This window comes from Dendrobium catenatum, unplaced genomic scaffold (genome assembly GCF_001605985.2).
Source record: "Dendrobium catenatum unplaced genomic scaffold, ASM160598v2 fragScaff_scaffold_348, whole genome shotgun sequence".
Taxonomy (NCBI): Eukaryota; Viridiplantae; Streptophyta; class Magnoliopsida; order Asparagales; family Orchidaceae; genus Dendrobium; species Dendrobium catenatum.
The window spans coordinates 211,273-231,623 of NW_021318810.1; the positions used below are offsets into that span (position 1 = coordinate 211,273).

At 34.4% G+C, this 20,351-nt stretch overlaps 1 protein-coding gene across 1 annotated transcript in view; it reads left to right on the forward strand.

Moving 5' to 3' along the window:
* Positions 1-2,014: 2,014 nt before the first annotated feature.
* LOC110109912 overlaps positions 2,015-20,351 on the forward strand; it is a gene marked incomplete in the record, with an annotated part of 44,179 nt that continues 25,842 nt past the window's right edge. The window contains 10 exon segments of the mRNA XM_028693729.1: positions 2,015-2,111; positions 3,144-3,352; positions 12,585-12,704; positions 12,974-13,102; positions 13,200-13,325; positions 14,172-14,227; positions 14,336-14,435; positions 15,232-15,349; positions 15,713-15,928; positions 16,770-17,088. Coding sequence (XP_028549562.1) covers positions 2,015-2,111; positions 3,144-3,352; positions 12,585-12,704; positions 12,974-13,102; positions 13,200-13,325; positions 14,172-14,227; positions 14,336-14,435; positions 15,232-15,349; positions 15,713-15,928; positions 16,770-17,088 — 1,490 coding nt within the window.

Consider the following 20,351-nt stretch of genomic DNA (forward strand, 5'->3'; position numbering starts at 1 on the left):
CGCTTGGGTGATTTCAATCATGGTTGATGTATTTCGAATCTATTTCATGCAATATCACCCTAGTTGGACATTTTTTACATCGTGCTTTCTTGAGTTGATCAAGAAACACATGCGTAGGTCGACATTACCTTTTACTATTGTGAACTTTTTTCCATGATCTTTCCTTTGTAATGTCGCATTTTATTTTGGATTAGATTATCATGAATTGGCCAAAGTACTTGGTATACCAAGTTCAGAACAACAATCATACGGTACTTTAATTTCTTCCAACAACAATTAAAATTATTAATGAAATAATATTTAAAAATTTTAGAAAGAGCCACTAATTATCCATGACCTTTCCTTTGTACTATCGCATTTTATTTTGGATTAGATTATCATGAATTGGCCAACGTACTTGGACTACCAATTCGGAACAACAATCATACGGTACTTTAATTTCTTCCAACAACAATTAAAATTATTAATAAAATAATATTTAAAAATTTTAGAAAGAGCCACTAATTATCCATCACAAGTTTATACATCAATTCATACATATTTTTGTTCGATTCTTGTCGTTTGTGCACATAACCCTTTTCTGTCAGACATTTATTCAATAAGAGCTTTACTTGAAATATTTAATTTAATTAGTTGAGTTTCCATCATCAACTCAATGGTTAATTACAGTTTTTTAATATAACAATTCATAAAAATAATATGCATATGAATTATCTTGATTAATCATTAAACTTTTTTGTTAATGGAATTTAAATATGAGTAATAATAAGATAAAAGTCATTTTATATGAAAGTATTCTTTGATATTGTAATTGTTAGATTATAATTTTTAAAATGTTATTTATTTCAGGGCACTATCTAATATCGTACCAGTTAAGATGCAAACATTTTCATTTTATTTATATTTGTGGGCTCCGAAAATTCGGCCTCGGCCTTGGGTGAAGTAGGGAGCTAGTTTTGATGGTTTGGGAAGAAGGCTTATGAACCAAATGTGATGTTGAACTTGGATGGTGGTGGTGCTGTGGATGCCGTCGGGTGGGGGTGAGGGAGGATGTGGAGAAGATGAAAACAAAGAAAAAACCACGAGTCGAGGACTCTTCCAACGGCTGGTGGGCCTTGCGATTTGCTCCCCTTGAGCTCTCTCTCCCTTCTCTAGCTCTCATGCAAGAAGAAGAAGATAACACAAAATTTGATTCAAATATTCATTAAGCTCAAAATGATACAAGAGACCACTATATATAGGTCTCAACTCATACAGAGCGAAAGTACTAAATTGCCCTCTGGGCTACAATGATAAGATAACTCCCCACAGGGGTAAAATGGGAAAAAAAAAGAAGTAAACAAGACAAGAATAAAATACATCATGACATCAAAATCAAAAGTAAAGGCGCTGAATCGTGGCCGTCGATCTGTGGTTTCGCCGGCGATAAACATGTCGGTAGCGCCTGTCGATGTCCTCATCAAAGGATCTATATTTTAAACGTAAGGCTTTGTTATAATTAGCTATTTGCATTATTTAAAATCTTCAGTTGTTCTTTTGCAAGTTCTTGTAATCTCTAAGTGTAATCAATTACTATGGTTTAATCTTTCATGACATTTTCTTGAACTCTACTTGAGTAAGCTAGACTTTATTGCTAGTATGAGAAATTAATAACCTTTTATTAATCTCTAAAGTGCAATTCTTGCTTTCGCATTTAGTTTCACATCAAATTTATTCTTGAGCCTGATCTTTATGTTCGAATGTTAAGCATATTTGTCAGAGCATGTGTGGGTGATTTTGGCCTCGATTATTTAATGTGTCATTGCATATCATTTGAAGAAAGTTAGGGTGAAAGAAAGATGGGGGTTGGGTTGGAGAGAGGAAAAGAGAGATCTTTGTGGGAGAGAAAGATGGAGAGTTTTTTTGTTCCCTCGCATTCTTTAGAGAGAGAAATGGGAGAGCTTGAGGAAGAGAGTGAGAGAGGGAGAGTAAGAGAGAGGTTGTGAGAGGAAGAGGGAGGGAAAGGTGGAGGCCAATGACTTGGACTTGGGATGGGTGGAAGGAAGTAGGAGGGAAGGCCAACAATGGTGTCGGCCATGGGCACGAGGCGGCGGTGGCGGCTCAGGGAGAGAGTTAATGGCTAGGTCGTTCTTTTCGGACACACTCAAATTGATCGTAAAGCACATAATAGTGGTCAACAATTAGTATTATGAACATTAGTGAATTATTTTCTTATTGTGTCTTTTATTCTCTCAAAATCATTTCTCTTGATGAATCCTTCCAATTTTAAGCTATTGGAATTACTTTTATGTCTTGATTATTTAACAAGTTTTACGCTGGCTGTCGACTACCTAACACATTCCTCCACTTTTCTCATCCAGAATTTGGGACCTTGCATAATATTAACTTATTAAGTTAAGTGTTGCAGAGATGAGGATGCTTACTTAGATGGATGAGTGGCTTTACTCTTAGAGAAAGGATACAAAATGAGCATATACGTGAAAAAGTTGGAGTAGCTCTAGTGGAAGATAAGATTAGAGAGTGTAGCCTTAGATGGTTTGGTTGCATAAAACGACAGCCTTCCGATGTCCCGGTTAGAAAACTAGATGTATTAGATTTGACTTATGTTAAGAAAGGTAGAGGTAGACCTAAAAAGATTTGGTTAGAAAATATTAGAAATGACTTTTCTTTATTAGATTTAGATGAAAACTTGACTCTTAACATGAATGATTCTTGTAGCCGACCCCATGGTGGGATAAAGGCTTGTTGTTGTTGGAATTACTTTCCTGTATTGGGTAATGATGTTTCAATAATGATCTATTTATTGTTTTTTTTTAATTCATGCTCTACAAGCTGTTTCATCAATGCCGTTATCTGCACCTTAAATAGAAAATCTTCACCGCCCATAAGATAAGTGACAGATTTTTGTATATGTTTTACTTCTTTATATGTTCAAATGTTCTTTCTGCTACGTTACTTTCTTTGACCATTCATGTACTTCATATACTTCAAAAAATTTATCCTCATTGGGTGCTACCTTTTGTCTATTAAATATCTCTTATGCATGTTTGCCTTATGATTACCTCTCTGCATGTATGCATGGCTTAATATCATTTGCATTTCACAACTTAATTTTTTATCATATACCTTTTTGAATCAAACAGGTGGGCAGAGTGTTGGATGCCCGGAGAATGCAGGTGCAGCTGGTACAATTTTTGATAGAACTTTACACAGTCTTAAAGTAAGCAATGACAATTACACAACACGTACGGAGACACCATTATTGGATTTTCCAACAGCTCAGCTCTGGTCCAACGTTTATGTGGAGTGTAATGCAAAAGCTCTGGTTCCTTTGCTTTGGACAAGGGTGCAGGTTGTAATTTTTCTTGCCTTTTTATTTTATTTTTTATATTACACATTATTTACCAAGAAATTTGCATTGATCTTTATGTGTCGCAATTTATTTATTTATTTTTTCAATTGGGATAGGGGGTGAAGGGATGATGGAGACAATGGTGCTTTGTATTATCAGTTGTTAAGAGTGGATCATTTTGGGACCAATGATGCATTTGAAGCACTTAAATTTTTTTTTTTTTTCATCCAAAATTTTAAGACTATTTGAAAGCAAAACATTTTTTTTTACTGAATAGTTGATGAAATTCCTTCTCATTAAATAGAAAAACTAAACGGTTACAATATTACAGAGTTATAACAAGAAAGTGAAATGATTACATGAATTAATTAATTTTGGATCAAATTTTATCATTGTATAATTTTGGATGCTTATCTGAATATATATATATATATATATATCGTCATTTCGTGATATAATATATATATATATATATATATCGTCATTTCGTGATATAACTTAAAAAAACAATTTTTTCTGATGAGAATCCATCCAAAAAATAAGCTTAAGATAAGATGTTGAACACGTTTTTTTCTTTAATTATATTAGAAAAACATATTTGGTGGATTGAAATTGGTCGTGTTGTTAACTTTATTGTTTCTTTGGATAGAAATTGGTCAATTGAAACTTTTAATGAGGGCATTTTGAATTTTTTGGGTCAATCTCACTGCTTAATACTAGCTCAAATTATTGTAATAGATCTTAAAAAAAATTAAAATGCTCTCATGGAAAGCTTCCCTCCATCAAATTCCTTTCAAAGAAATGGCAAAGTTGAAGGTATGGTCAATTTGATTTAAATTGGGTTGGTTGATGCACTAAATTGAACATTTGGAAAAGTTTAGGACTAAAATGAACACTTTTGAAAGTATAGGTACTGTTTTGATCATTTACTTGAATAATACATTTCCATTGCCAACCAACATATGAGATGGCCGACCATTAGAATATCAACAACAATATATTTGAAAATCATCATATATGATTTTAAATCCAATACTCTCATAATTCATAATATATATATTTGTATCATATAAGAGCTCTTTGTTGTGGCATTTCTTCCTCTCGAGTTCTCAAATTATAAATTTTCCTGTATCTAGAGTGTTATAAATCCAAGTTGGAATAACTTAACACTTACTATTGAAGCCAATGTGGGAGTCACTCAAACTTGCTTAACCATTACAAAACTGTTTGAAGGCCATAGACAATGTGACTGTCTAATAGCATCCACAAAACTCTGTCAAAATTTGGCATTGTTACCATTTTGTAGGGAGTCTGCAACACTTGGGTGCCAATGTTGCACTTGGTAGACCTTGATCAAAATTGTTTTAAAACTAGTTGATATGAGACTAAACCCTGTGATCTCAAGTGCCTTTACATCTGTTTTTTTGGTAACACTAATGACCATAAAAGCATCATATTATTATGTTTTCTTTCTATCTTTACTTTGAAAGGGAAATTAGTTTCAATTCAACACGCTGGGATACTTCTTCAGCGTTAGTTGAACTTTAAAAGTGTAGTTATTGTTGAGAGTCTGTTACTAGTATGAAATCAAACTTTATCCCATTATTTTGTCTGCTTGATTGTCTGTTGCGTGTCTCAATTGGATTGCAGGCCCGTGCTTTAGATATTTTGTTTGATCCCTTTGGATCTTGGTCTATGGTGGCATGGAAAAATCATCTGCTATCACTTATATTTGTGCATTGTTTGTTTGGCTACTATTGACCTCTAGCTACAGCTGACTTAAAAAAAAAATGCTGATTAAATAATTATAATTGAAACTGTGATAGTGAGATCAAATGGCATTCTATTAGCCTTTGGGCCATCGCAATGATGGAACTAATCTCATCAAACAACATTTGTTTCCTTTTTGATTGTGGCTGCTGCTTGGAGAATGACTAGGGATGTAGAAGTATTTTCGTTGGTTTTAGTAGAGATATTTTGTGATGTGTAAGCTATGTTTTATAAGCAAAATTGCTTCTGAATTTTTGCAGTGGCTCAAGTGCAAAGCCAATCTCCTTAATGGTGAAATATTACTCGAAATGAAAGAATTCCTTAACACTAAAATGCAAGAGAACTTGTTAAGAAGAATTCTGTATAGTGGTTTTGAGGGCTTGTGTTATTTTGTGCAGTCCGTCAGCTTAAAGTGTTGAAATAATTATTGGTATCAATTATAATTAACGGTTCAACTGTGTGAGATTTACTTTAATGAGAAATTCTAGTTTGTAGATATTGAATAACTATCTTGGTACTCATCACCTTTACTTGACACTTGTTTACAATACATTATTATTTTAGTTTACTCCCAAACACTTACAATTTCACTGAGAACTTGCTATCATCTTTAAAATATTGTTCTTCTTTTAGAGTTAGTTTCTTTTTCTGTTAAGATAATTGAGGTAAATTATAGGTATGGATGTGAAGTATTAAAGTCATTATTATTATTTTTTTGAAATTCATACCATTTTATTTTATATTTGATTGCTCAGGAAAAGCCAAAACATTCCCTATGGGCCTGCTAGATGTGCATGAGAGATAACTTGGGAGTAGCGTTATTTGAGGAAGATTAGATTTGTCTTAACTAGATTTTCCTTAATGTTATGTTAAGATTTATTTAGAATTGAGGGTCTTTCTATATGCTTAAAGCCCCATGATTAATTATCCTTTTTACTCACCAGAGAACTCTCTTGATTGAGGAATCTTAGGCTTGCTTTTGGATTTAATTTATGAGAAATGATTGGGGAGTGATGGAAGGCTTGATCAAGATTTCCTGTTATTGCTATCTGGAGTATGCTAGTATATCCAATTTGTCAATGCAAGAGGCTGTAAGCTGTAACATCTAGGGAACTTGATTAATAATCGTGAGTTGCCTTTTTCTTATGTATCTCAAGCAGATCAAGGTGAAAATAAATTTGTGTAGAAGAGATGCTTTATTTCACGCACTTGAATAAATTATCAGTTGACGTGCACTTGCACAAGTCAACTTCTCGTCTAATGGGTCACATCCACTAAGGACTCCTTTTGCTTTATCAAGTTGCACTTAGACATTTATTAGCTGTGCGCTTTGAGTATTTGGATCATCCCTTAATACTTAGATACATACTTATAAATTTTTGAATCATATTCAACCATTTGCTTTTTTGGTTAATGAGATTAATCATTTAACATTCATATTAACTTGCATACATTTTCATCTAGTTTAATACTTATAACCAACTAAGTAGACTAAATCTATAGACTTAGGATTGATTTATGGTTATGACAGGTTGACTATTATTATCATTGACAGTTCATTGGACTATGAAAATTATTCTAGCGAATATCATCGAATAGTTTAGAGGTACAAAGCATCATGACTTATGATTCAAAGGTATTGAACATAACATACAAGAGCTTTGAGGCATCGCATGACCATCAAATATTCATTAGTTTTAGCTTGGCTCGAAAAGCATGCCTAAGACACATGTGAGATCTTGTTTGCTTGGTTTTGATTGGTGGATTTGATTTTGATTGATGGGTTTTTTATCTTGTGAGTTGGTTCGATTTTAGGTTGAGTTTGGGCTTGCATCTTTTGGAAAGCCTAATATTTAATTTAATGTGTTTGCTCTCTTTATGTCAACCCAAATTGATCAAGCCACATCCATTGGAACTTCCATTATTGAGACTAATAACCTTGTGGATTAAGAAAGCCTGGTAATGCGCCTTTATGACATTGCCCTATGAGTAAGGTGTTCCTTATAATAGGTCTTATAAGTTACAATACTGCTCTATACGCTTGATAATCCAATTTATTTAGTTTGATGAGCTTATTAGCTTTTTTGTTTCCCTGCTAATTATGTCACAACAAACGTTCTTTTGTAGGACAAGTGGAGAATTTTTTTTTAATTTATCCTTCAAAACTTCTATAGGTGTATTAGGATATACAACTCTATCTTTTAGGGAGCATAGATTGGGACTTATGGCCTTAGGTTTAAGTGGTTTCATCATGAGGCTTAATGATCTTTATTTAAAATGAGCTATAATGATGGTTCTTATGATCTTCCCGTAAAAAAGATGACTCAAATTATGGACCGCAATACATTTCCTTATGGGTAAGACAACTTGATTAATTGGGTTAAAATTGGGCTTACATCATTTTGTAGGTCTATTATTTCGTTTAAGTTCTTTACTTGTGCTTGGTCCTTGGAAGTAACTTAATTTGAACATTATGATGTAATATTCTATTTGCAAGTTTCCCAGAGGGTTAGGTCTATTAATCTTGACTTTTTTTCATGATTGCATGTATGGCTTATGACTTAGATATTAGAATCTGCTCAATAATTGGTCTTGTGATCTTGTCTTATAAGCGAGGTGGCCCATATGGTGGGTCTTACAATTTTGTCATGCAAGACAATCTATTTAATTAACTTGGTTTGACATTTATTTTTTTGACATATCACATATTTTAATGTGTATATTAAGATGATGACTTAGCAATACCCTTGTATTAATTGAGAGGTTACATGATCAAACTTGTGTCCATGTATTTGCTTGGTCAATTGAGATGATATGCAATGTATTTGCATTATAACCATGCTTGTATTGTAATAATTTAGTTTTTTCCAATGACATGACATTATAGTCCTCTTACGTTATCCTAAAAAATATCTAGAACCTTTGTGTTGAACTAAGATTATTTAGAATTTGAGAGTGTATTTGCACATATTTTAATGCATCAACATTTTCATGACTTTGTTGATGCCATTATCAATGTTTGTGCTTTGCTTATGGATGCTAAGTATGCCCATAATATGTGTCTACTCTTCGAATGCCTTTCAAATTATTTGGAGTTGTATAATATTTTTTTTTGGCCGAACTAAAGTACTCGGAGTATTCCCCGAAGTCTATTTTATCTTGTGTTGTTTAGTAGAAGGTCAATATATTGCACTTGTAATGCTTCAAATCAATATAACTTTCAAAAGGTATGTATTTATTTATTATTATTATTTTTGATAAGTTTGGGGACAGTTTCTTTTTGTTTTTGTTCAAGAATTCTTTATAAGAAACTACCTACTTAGTAGAATTGGTTACATTAATTCTTATCAAACAATTGAAGGAGCCATTCATTTTGTAACTCAACTTTATGCCACCTTCACACAGTCATTCATGAGAGTGTTTTCAATCTCAATACATCTTGATTATCGCTGTTCATATAGTTTAAACATTTGAGAAAATATGAATATATTTAGAATCATGATGACTTTTAAATTTTAAGAAAAGTATATTATTAGAGACACATTCTTGAGAAAATATATTATTATGAGAGGTTTAGTGCTTTGGGCAGAATGAGATTGAAGGATCTCGAGCGGCTGAAGTTTGTTTGATCTATATTCTTCACCAGGTTTAGTAGAGTGAGGAATATCCATGGGTGCGATATTGCAAGAGAGTTAGTTAAGGGTCTGTGTGTTTGTTGCATTGTTCTCTTTATCCGATGCATTCTGGTAGACGATGCACAATTAATATATTGTTCTTTGACATCATGCATGATCAAACTCTGGTTCATAGTGGTTGTTAGGGTTAATTGTGCATTTTGATTGTAGGTTGAATGAAATCTTTAAGGTTTTGATCAGACTAATCAAGGTATTTGGAAGACATAATTGGCCTCAATTTTGGGGGTAAATAATCTTGAATAAGATTTTTTTTCTTTCATAACACATACTTATGTAGGACTACGTGAGGATGCAATGATTTTGTTTAGAATTTGCACAACTATTGATTATAACAACAGTGAAGAAACTATTAGCATTTAAAACAACGAATTAAAACAAGAAAGGGGTCACGCCCGCTTAGGCTAAATCACATAACCAGAGATTTGAAACTTTCCAAATAAATTAATAAACAACGTTATGCCAGAATAGTAGTTTCAATAAGAATCCCTAATCTAACAATGAGAATTAGTAAACAAAGAAGTACACTCAAAACCCTACGTTTACTAAGCTTAGCAGAGACATGAGGAAGCGTCCATCGTGATTACAATCAAACACAAGATAAATTTAGACTCAAGAAATATGTTGAAAGGGGAAAGTATAACCTTTCGTCAAGGATCGATGGAGATCCTCCACTCAACGCCTTCAAGCTGCTCTTTGATTACTTCCACCTAAGTGTCCATAATACGCTATATGTAATCTTCAACGGTGTGATCGACCCTTGTATTAACGTCAAAGAAAGTTAACTGGAGAATGTCTACGAAACCATCATCGTCGTAGGTTAGGTCGTATTCAATTTTTGGATCCGCCATTCATTGATGCTAGATGACAAATCTCCTCACGACTTGATAGTGTTCTTGAATATTGTTGAAGAGAAAGAAGTTTCTCGTGCAACTTGAAGGAGGGAAGCGCCAAAGACGAAAATCTGAAATAAGTTCCAGATTTTTATAAGTAGAGGAGAGGAAATTAGAAGAGAAAATATCAAATCCTAAATTCTGGTGGAGAGTTAATGAGAGAGGGAGGAGATTGGAGAGAGGAATAGAATCTGTAATAATTTCAGATTTTGGAGAGGAGGGGAATTTGAATTTGAAATATTTCCAAAAGAAAGGGAGAGAGGGGAGGGCGGTGGCAAGGTGGGAAAATTAGGGATTTAACTTTCCAAATATCAAATTCAGATTTTGGAAAGAAATAAGGAGGTGTGAGATTATGAGGTTCGACCAAGGAGGGATGAGAATAATTTGAAATTATTTCCAATAAGCAAAGACTTGGTTTTAGCAAAGAAATAAATAGGATTTAATGGGATAGGGGGGCCGGCGGCATGCATGAGGGTGAGAGCAATTAGTGAGATTAATTAAGGCGTCTTAATTTAGGTTTTGGAAATAGGAAAGTTTTATTTTAAATCCAAATGAATTTAAAATTTAAAATAGATCTAAAGTAAATACTTTCCTAAAATAGAGTAGTTAAATTAGTAAAGATTTTGAATTCAAATTCAAATGATTTGAATTTCAAAATTATCCTAAATTAATTCTCAGCCCAATTAGGAAACTCAAGGGAGAAGGGGAGTGGGTGAGGCCGGCGGTTTGGGAGCTAGGGCCGGCGGTTTGGAAGTGATTTCGGGTAAGGTGGCCGGCGGCTTATGGGGGAAAAATTTGTGGAGCTTGGTTAGGAGGATACGATGGCTTGGGATTGGAGATGAAGTTGATGTAGTGATGTCCGGTAGTGGTGGTGGAAAGAGAAGGGAAGAAAGATAAGAAAGAAAACCACGAACTCGGCTGTCTCCAAGGTTGGTGGGTGATACGATCTCCCTCTCATAGGGATTTCTCTTCAATGAAACTCCCAAGCTCTCACAAGAACTCATGCAAGGAAGAATTTTTTTTCATTCAATCATTCATTACTTGAAAAATAAAACAAGGGGCTATAAATAGCCTTAGTACATGAGACTCAAGAAATAAAAGATGAAAATGCCCTCGGGGCTTACATATGACATCCCTCACTAAAAGGGTACAACTGGAAATCTCATAAAACAGATACAAGACACTGAAAAAATAAGAAAATAACATAACAACATAAATAAATCAAAAATACAATGACTTGATCGTGGCCGTAAATTGGCGGCCACGCCTCTGATAAACCTTCCATGTTCTGATGTCCCCATCACATACTTTTAAAACATTGTAAAGTTATTTAATGCTAACCATTTCTTAGTGTTTTCAAAGCCAAAGTGCATGTGATGTGCAAGCTTTATGTTTTGTTTCACTGTGCTTTGTTTATGTGCAAAGCTCAATGCGAAGCTATACTTTTGTTGCCTAAAGTGCTTATGACTTGTATATCATGTAAACATTTCATTTTGTATATATAATAAACATTTAATTAACTAAACCTAAAACAAATGAAGGATTGGAGCTTGATCCAAGTCCAAATATAACCATTTCATGATAATTTATTATATTTCATAATTTATATTAATTTTTTATATTTATTTTTTAAATCTCTCTTCACTTCTATCAACTCTCTCCTGAGCCTATCCTTCTCTCACACGTTATCAATATCGGACTTGTGATCCATCATGCATCCACTCACAAGTGTGTAAGCCATCCATCCTACTATATCACTCATGTGAAGTGATAGTTGGATCCCATTTTCGTCAATGTCGCTTGCTTACTCGCACAATCCCTCTTTCAGGGAGCAGAGAGCTGTTAGACCGGTCCACTGGACCGGTCCAGCCGGTCCACGCGGGACCGGCAGTTCGCAAAAACAGCGAGATCTCCGCCTCCTGCGGAGATCAGGCGGCCCGTCCGCTCAAATAGAGCTTTTTAGGAAGCGTTTTTTAGGGTTTTGAGAGGGAAATTTGAATGTAGGGACTGTTTTGGGATTTCCTTTTGATTTGTATGCATTAAATAGATGTTTTTCCTCGGGTTTGGGCATCTTAAATTTGGCTGAAATTTGAGATCTCATAGATTTAGGTTTTCTTTGGGCTCTTGGCATTGCCAGAGATTTGGGAGAGATCGATCCTCCTCTCGAATTGAGGATCAATTGTATATTTTCTATTTTCTTTGATTTCTAGTGAAATACAAGCGAAATCTTGTGTTTTTTTCTCCTCGTTTCCCAATTTCCTGCTGCGTTTTCCCTGTTTTTCTACTGTTTTGCTGCTGTGGACAGCAGTTGGCTGCTGTAATTTTACTGGTTTGGGTTAGGAATACTTGCGAACTCAAGTGTTTCCTATCACGAGCTTCCTTATATTTAGTTCAAACCATCATACATTAGCTGCTAGTACGCACCTCTAGATGGAACTGCATTGCACCTGCACCCTTGCCCACTTGTGCTTGCGATCGCAATTGAAGCATGCAAGGAATTATTGCGTCATTGTGCGAACCACAGTGATGCACATGCTTTGCATAACAAGTGCAAATTTCATGATAGAGAAACACTGTAGATCCACTTCATAGCTTTTCTTCGAAAGCTTGCTTCAAAGCTCTCTTTTGACAACCGTGCCATTTTTATGTCTGTTCATTTAGATTTCGGCTAGGCTCTTTTAAATATTTTATATGTAAAATTTATTCCATTTTCTTGGTTGAAGTGATTGAGTTTAAATTACCTGTAAAGTAACAAATCAGATTTACTTCTTACATGTTCAGACTCTTCTTTTGTGATTTTACTCATCTTTAGAAATAATGTCAAATGCTGTTGCAGCATTCTAACTTAGAAATTTATGTGCTAATTCTGCTTTCAAGGTAAGAGGTCAAATAAGACTACTTGATGGTGGCAGCATTTGCTTTGGGTTATCTGATTATCCAGTTTCGGAATTTGAACTGGTTGCTGAAGAGCTTTTAATAAGTGACTCCATAATAAAGGCATGTATCTTCCTTGAAAAATCATTTTTTTCTGCAGCAGTTGAATCGCTTTGCCTGATTAGTACAGTTTTTGCCAATGCTATGAACCATTTATTGTTTGAAAAAAGTACCCGACTGCTTTAGTAACCAATGAGAATGCATACTGGAAAATGCTTTTGGTCCCTTGAGATGAGAGGTCTTAGAAAGATGGCTTGCCACCTCTCTCTCTCTCTCTTGCATGCTTCTTGGCTCCCCATCTCCCCTGCTCATTGGATTGTTTGTCTTAACAGGTTTATGGTGCCTTCAGAATGTATGTCAAAATGCTTCTCATGTGGGATTCTAAAATTCAGATTGATGATGGAGGTAATCATGATGTTGGTGCGTCCATGCTTGAAGCTAGAAATCTTATTGTTCTAAGGGTATGATTGTTAAAGTTAATTTATTTGCTTTAATTTTTGTTGTATGAAATTCTACTGGTTCTTTTTGCTATGAAAGTAATGTATGTTTCTACTACAGCAAAATTCCGTCATCTCTTCAAATGGAGACTTGGGTGTTTATGGTCAAGGACTTCTGAAGTTGTCTGGCTCGGGTGATGTTATTGAAGCTCAGAGGCTGTTCTTGTCACTATTTTATAATATTGAGGTGTGGACCTTTGTGTATAGTTTTTATTTTATTTTTTATTTTTATGTATGTTATGTTACTGAGGTTGTATGCCTGAATATATCAATTCATGGAGGATATCAATACGTTAAGGTGCATGCTTGTTCCTATGACTGTGTATGCATGTGAAAAGGTTTGTAGAGGGGACTTCTTTTTTTCTTAGGGAAGTGCGTGCAGTAATATACATGTAAACATATGTGCATGCGCTTATATATTTTATTAGTAGATTAGATTTTGATATATTATCTTAGAAGGAAATTTGCACATATGGTGATAATTTGAGTTCATCTTGTGGTTATCTTTATTTGATTTAAAGTTAGGGTTTTATGGTACTTGTACCTTTTACGCATTCATTTACTTAATGGTTTATTTGTAATGGGAATGACCATCTTTTTTATCCGATATTAAGATCTCATAATTGTCATGATTACTAACTCTTATGTGATTCATATTGAATTTGGCAAGAAAAAAACACAATGTTTTAACGTGGAAGTGCTGTTGACATCATGGATTGCCGTTATGCATTAAATTAGTTAGAAAATAATGCATGCTTGTGATTCCTATGAAAGAAATTGAGCTCAGGAAAATCTATGGGGCAAGCTTGTGATTAACTAAAAACTAATTAGTACAAGCCAATGATTTTTGTTTAAAAGCAAAAGTACGCTCTCTTCAGTCGACCAATTAAATCAGTGAAAATGGTTCATTTGGTGCATCAAAATCATGGATAGCAAGTTTGCTATGTTCCAAATACATAGCAGTGTCAGACTGACTAAACTGATGCATTGTTATGATTACACGGCAGGCATGATCTTTCATTTCACTGTGCAGGTTGGGCCAGGCTCTTTGCTGCAAGCTCCAGTAGATAATGAGATAGGAAGCAGTTCGTGAGTTATTGATTTGTTTATTAAATGCAAAATATTGACTGCTAAGTTTTAGTTGTTCATATATGCGTTCTTAACAGCCTCAATTAGCTTGAAATGTGCCTTTCTCAGGGCTGCTCAAGCACATTGTGAGAGTCAAACGTGCCCAAAAGAGCTACTCATGCCTCCTGATGACTGCCATGTGAACAACTCCTTGTCTTTGACATTGCAAGTAAGTTGCTCTAATTTTGACCTGAATAATATTTGAACACCTTATCTTGAGTTCAGCAATCCTTGTTGCTTACTGTGTTACCAGATATAATTTTCACATAAGAGAATATTTGACTGTGGAAGATAAGATTAGAGAGAGTCGCCTTAGATGATTTGGTCACATAAAACAACGGCCTTCCGATGACCCAGTTAGGAAAGTAGATGTATTAGATTTGACTTATGTTAAAAAAGATAAAGGTAGACCTAAAAAGACTTGGTTAGAAAAATTAGAAATGACCTTTCATTATTAGATTTAGATGAGAATTTGACTCTTGATATAACACAATGACGAAAAAGAATTCATGTAGGCGACCCCATATAGTGGGATAAAGACTTGTTGTTATTGTTGTTGTAAGAGAATATTTGATTGGTAATGATATGCGAGAATATATTATTGAAAAGACTTCTATTGGTCACGTGGATCATCTTCCTAGCAACTATTGCTTTTTTTTGCTGTCAGGTTTTTGTTTACCTTAATGAAAAAATGATAAGGTCTGTATGTGTTAGTGTTGAGTGTATATATATAGGAAGCATTTAAATACTATGTTTTAACCATGCACATCTTCTAAATAAAATAATTGAAAATTTATGTATAGCTAAAGACTCTGTATCACTTAAATTTTGGAGAGCCTCCTGCCATTAACACACGCACGCAGGCTCTCAATTTGTTCTCGTTTATTAAATTATTTTCATTTCATTGATTTTTTAATTTATTTTAGTAAAGAGACTTATCATCAATTATAACTGTAAATATGCAGATATGTCGTGTTGAAGACCTTACTGTTCATGGCTTAGTGAGAGGGACTATAATTCACATCCACAGGGCTAGAACAGTTGTTATTCATACTGATGGCGAGATAAGTGGAACAGGATTAGGTAATTCACTGTAGTCATTTAACTGATGAAAAATAATAGTGCATAATTCTCCCTTTTGCTTTTACTTTAGTCCAAGTTATCAAGCGTGAAACCTATCTCAAGCTTTTATTTGTAATCAAACTCAAAAGGTCCCCCCTCTGTTTTTATCCTTCCTCAGGTATCTCGGCCCTGGCCCACCTCTTAGAGACTTAAGCTACACTCACTCTCTTTCGCAACCCTGACTTGCCCCTAACCCATTTCCCTCAATCCCTTCTAGGAATACAAATTTAAATTGGTTTACTCCTGCCGGTTTTATGTGTGGTCAGCTGCCCTTTCTTTTGCAATACCACACCAGAAGTCAAACTGATTTGAGCTGTGTTTTAGGTTGCAAAGAGGGCATCGGTAAAGGGAAGTATTTGAAACATGGAGCGGGAGGAGGTGCTGGGCATGGAGGAAAAGGTGGCTCTGGGTACTCTAATGGAACACGAATTGAAGGTGGCCAAGCATATGGCGATGCTGACCTTCCATGTGAGTTGGGCAGTGGAAGTGGAGGATCCAATGGATTTAATGAAAATGGTGCAGCTGGTGGTGGAATGATAGGTTTGAAATTTTCATATCAGTCTTGGTGATATGGTTGATGCATTTATATTTAACGATGAGTTCTTGTTGATTTCTTAGCATAATTGCTACGGTTTATTACTGGGCATGCTTTTATAATGAATATTCTTTTCAAACAAGTTTTCTTTGTAATACAAAAGAAAAAAAAAATATTTCTGTTGTTTTCTGGCCGTTATTTACCCATCAAATTCCATTTTAGGTTATATAATTGATATTTACTATCTCAGCTGATGATTATTGTTTTGAATTTCATTGTTTTCTTTTTCTGGCTCATTTAACATGGTCCAGCTTTATTGCAATTTTTTTGGGGTAAATGGCAAGTTGGGGACTGATAGCAGGCCTCTTTTATTATTACTCTTGAAGTTGTTATCCCCTCTGAAATTTTTCCTAGGTCTTATGAATATCATATGCTTCTGTTTCAGTTTTGGTTTTGTTATGAAGATGGTTGGGATAAGGCTAATGATGATGATGATGATCATGTAGGACATAGGCTGAATTTAGGGATTATAGCATGTTAATCGTTGTTGTTACATCTTTGTACGGTTAGATCATTCTATTTATGCTTAGCATTGCTATTACATTTTATTCAACGTTAGAAATAATTTATTACAGTTCACTGATTAGTTCAGATTTGGTAGCTTGTATTTCGTTATTTTCCACTCAAATGTTTCTTCATTATCTAAATGATACTTTTATCAAAGTTTTTCCTCGCTGTTCATCGCATTTGGTATTATTCCTGAATTTGCTTCTAAATGCCATCTTTATCTTCCTACTGTTTACACATTCAAAAATTTTCTTTATGATTGAACATGGGATTCTGCAGTTATGGGTTCCATGAAGTGGCCCTTGTCCAGATTAGATATTCATGGATTATTGAAGGCGGATGGCCAAAGTTACGCAACTACCAACTATAATGGATCTGTGATGAGGGGGTTCGGTGGTGGATCTGGTGGAACCATTCTTCTGTTCCTTCAAACACTTGTACTTGAAAAAAGTTCTAGTTTATCAGTAGCTGGTGGAAATGGTGGCCCTTCTGGTGGGGGTGGAGGTGGTGGGGGAAGGATTCACTTTGATTGGTCCAATATGGCTACTGGAGATGAATATGTACAGTTTGCTTTTGTTAATGGTACAATTACGTCAAGGCAAGTAAATTCTGTTCTGACAATGACAACTGAAAACATTTTATTATGCAAACTATACATGTATCTCTCCTGGTGATACTCATATAAGTGATTTAATTTTAGTTTTTAGGATGCAGGAACTTCTATTCAGCCTGTAGTTTACTTATTTTGAAGTTTATGGTTACAAACTCTTTTTGTCTCAAGCCTATCTCTTTTGATTGAAAACTACATTAGATTCGTTACTCTTTACTATTCCAACTTTAAATTCTGTTGTCAAACTTGAACTCTTCCTTAAAATTCTTAATCTGGACACGCCTTTTCTACACTAGATATCTACCCCGATATGAACAAAGGACTTATCTTAAGGATTAGAAAGTATATAGGCTTAGGTTTATGCAACAATTTACGTTTTCTTTGCCTTATCATGCTGGCTGGTAACTTATTATCTTTCTCAAAAGTAGGTCTTTGTAATAGTTACTCTGTTGCATTATTTAGGATGATTAATGCTTTGAAAGATTTACGAAACTGCGCACATAATGTTCGGACATGTCTGAGAATGAATTTGATTATAATTTTAGTGAATTATGGGGACCAGGTCAGGGTTGTTGGGGGTAATTTCTACTCTAGAAAGGAGCTAGTTGGGATCCTACAAAATTAGTGAGTAGTTCCATTAAAAAAAGAAAATATATCCAAATCCCCATAGATTTTTTTTTTCTTTTCTTTGAGATGCCATATGAATCTTTATTTCAGGGTTATCCATAATCAACATAAAATGCAGCAACAACAACAACATCAAACCTTGATCCCACTAGCATAAGCGCCGTGGTTAAAATAAATATAATGCTTAATGCTACTAATTTATGCGGACATAATGATAAGTTATGTCTTCACATCAATTTATTCTGCTAGTTCAAAGCGGAACTGTGGAAACATGTATCTAGAGTACCATCAAACAATGCTGATCTTGAAGTTAATTTCATAAAGTTAAGTTCTTACTGGTTAAGAACTTAGTTGAAGCCATTGAATTTAGTTTGCCAATTGCTTAAGATTATTTGGTTGCCATTAAACACAAATCGCTTGTTTTGAACCAGCAATGCATTCCATGCATATCATTTTAGTTATGTATAGGTAGATTACTTACCACTAATACATTCTTTCTTCCACATTTTGACCATTTCATTATGTTGTTCTTTCATATGATAGTTCTTTATATTGTTGAAAGTTAAGAGCAATGCATTCCATGCCATTTACTGACACCTCTACCGGTCTACCGTGTTTATAGTCTACACATTTTATATGAAGATACTTGGATGTCGTTTTGTGTTTCCTTTTGCTTAGATTAGAAATCTGTTACGATGCCCCTTTGCTATTCTCTGCCTGTGAAATGTACAAGAGCCATTATAACGCAGCCTGAAGAAAATTCGAACCCATTCTAATGTGGCTTGATGAAGTCCTGATGCATCTTATATTTTACTTTTACTAGTTCTCATTTATTGTTCTCACTAAATAACTTTCCATACATTCTTTCAGTTTTATGACTCTACTTCTAAGAAGTTTATGATTACGCTGTTTATAATGAATGGCAATTTTATATTGCTATTTTTAGATGTTCAGATCTTTAACATTTTTTTTTGTTAGGGTTGTCATTTACGTGCACTATTTTGATTCCCCATTCTTACTGGCGAACTCCAAGGTTTTTGTATATGCATCTTAGCTTCTCTTTGACTAACCTGGAGACTGTCACAAAATTTTGGTATTGTAATCATAGTTGCAAGTATACTAGCTAATGTGTTAGATTATCAACTGCTCACAGAATTAAATAAGACTAGATTTTTAGCAGAAGACTAGCTGGAAAGTTAGAAACCGTGAACAAATCATCTCATACCTTTTTGAATTTCGAACTGAACAAAATTTAACTAAATTGAAAAATACAACTCTAAACCACTTGTTTGTATGTCTGATAAAGCTGGTAAGTTTTCAGCATTAAATTGATAAGTCCACCCATATAAAAAACTTGGAAATACGCTTTAAACGAGAATTTGACTTTTAATATGACACAATGGAGAAAAAGGATTTATGTAGCCGACCCCACATAGTGGGATAAAGGCTTGATGTTGTCGTTGTACAGTTAAAGCGAAAAGGAATAACTCAATGAGACATAAAATAGTTAGAACTATTGTTGTAGTGCAAGATCCTTAAAATCTTAGTTATTAATTTTGTTCTGTATTTTGTAAAAAAATTAACAACTTTTATGTTCTGTCCTTTTATGTTAAGGTTAAATCTGTTATTTATGATTTATTACTAGTTTGAATTTTCTAAATATTTTCTTAGGAGTAGTTTTATTATTTTCAGCTAGACTTGTTTCTAAAAATAGGGTCCAGAGTCAATATTGATGTAATATAGAATCGTGTTCTTTTCACTTCTCCTATGGGGATTAATTCTCTTCCAAAATTTTTCTCATGATTCTTCCTTTCCATACCCTGCCTCCCTTCCTTTTAGGCATTCATTCTTTAAAACTTTTGATCCTCTTCTCATTTTGTCTTCTTGGTTCTTCTTTTATACCGGATTCGTCCTTGCTCTAACAATTCAAAATAAAAATGGAAAAACCACCACAATCTTTGTTCTTGCTACCTTGCTTTTCAATTGGAATCAGAGCCTAACAATTCAACTTTCATCTTTGATTCTTCTCATTTTCTTTTCTTATTTTAATTCTTGTCATAATAGAGCTCTATTGTCAAAAATATCTTAATCTATGTGGCTTTCTTTTCTATTGTCATTAATGGTTGTGAATCATCCTCTTTTTAAGTATTTGCTTTGAATCATAGTCTAGTTGACTACTTTGCCAACTCTTATTTTGAAGTTTCTTGGTGGCCGACTTCATCTCCCCATCCTCTATGACCACTTCTCTATCGCATCCGGCATTTACTGCTCAACTCTCTCTGTCTCTCTAGTCAAATTTGACATCATTTGTAGCTTTATACTCTATAAGCTCTTCGATATCATTGACCACAACGACAACCTTGTCAGGAACATCCTTCGCACTACTCTATAGAATTTAGACAAGTTGTCGCACACATTCGCAATCTCTTACACAACCTCAATTGCAATGTGTCTCATATAAACCTCGCTTTGCTCATGCTTGCTTTTCCAGCTCATCGTATTGATCATGCAATAATTTCCCACTCCACAATAACGTCTATCTTTTGCCCTCGCCGCATCTATTGCACATTCTACTCGCTTGCATTTTCTTGTAGTCCATCGTTTTTACAACCAACCATGCCTTT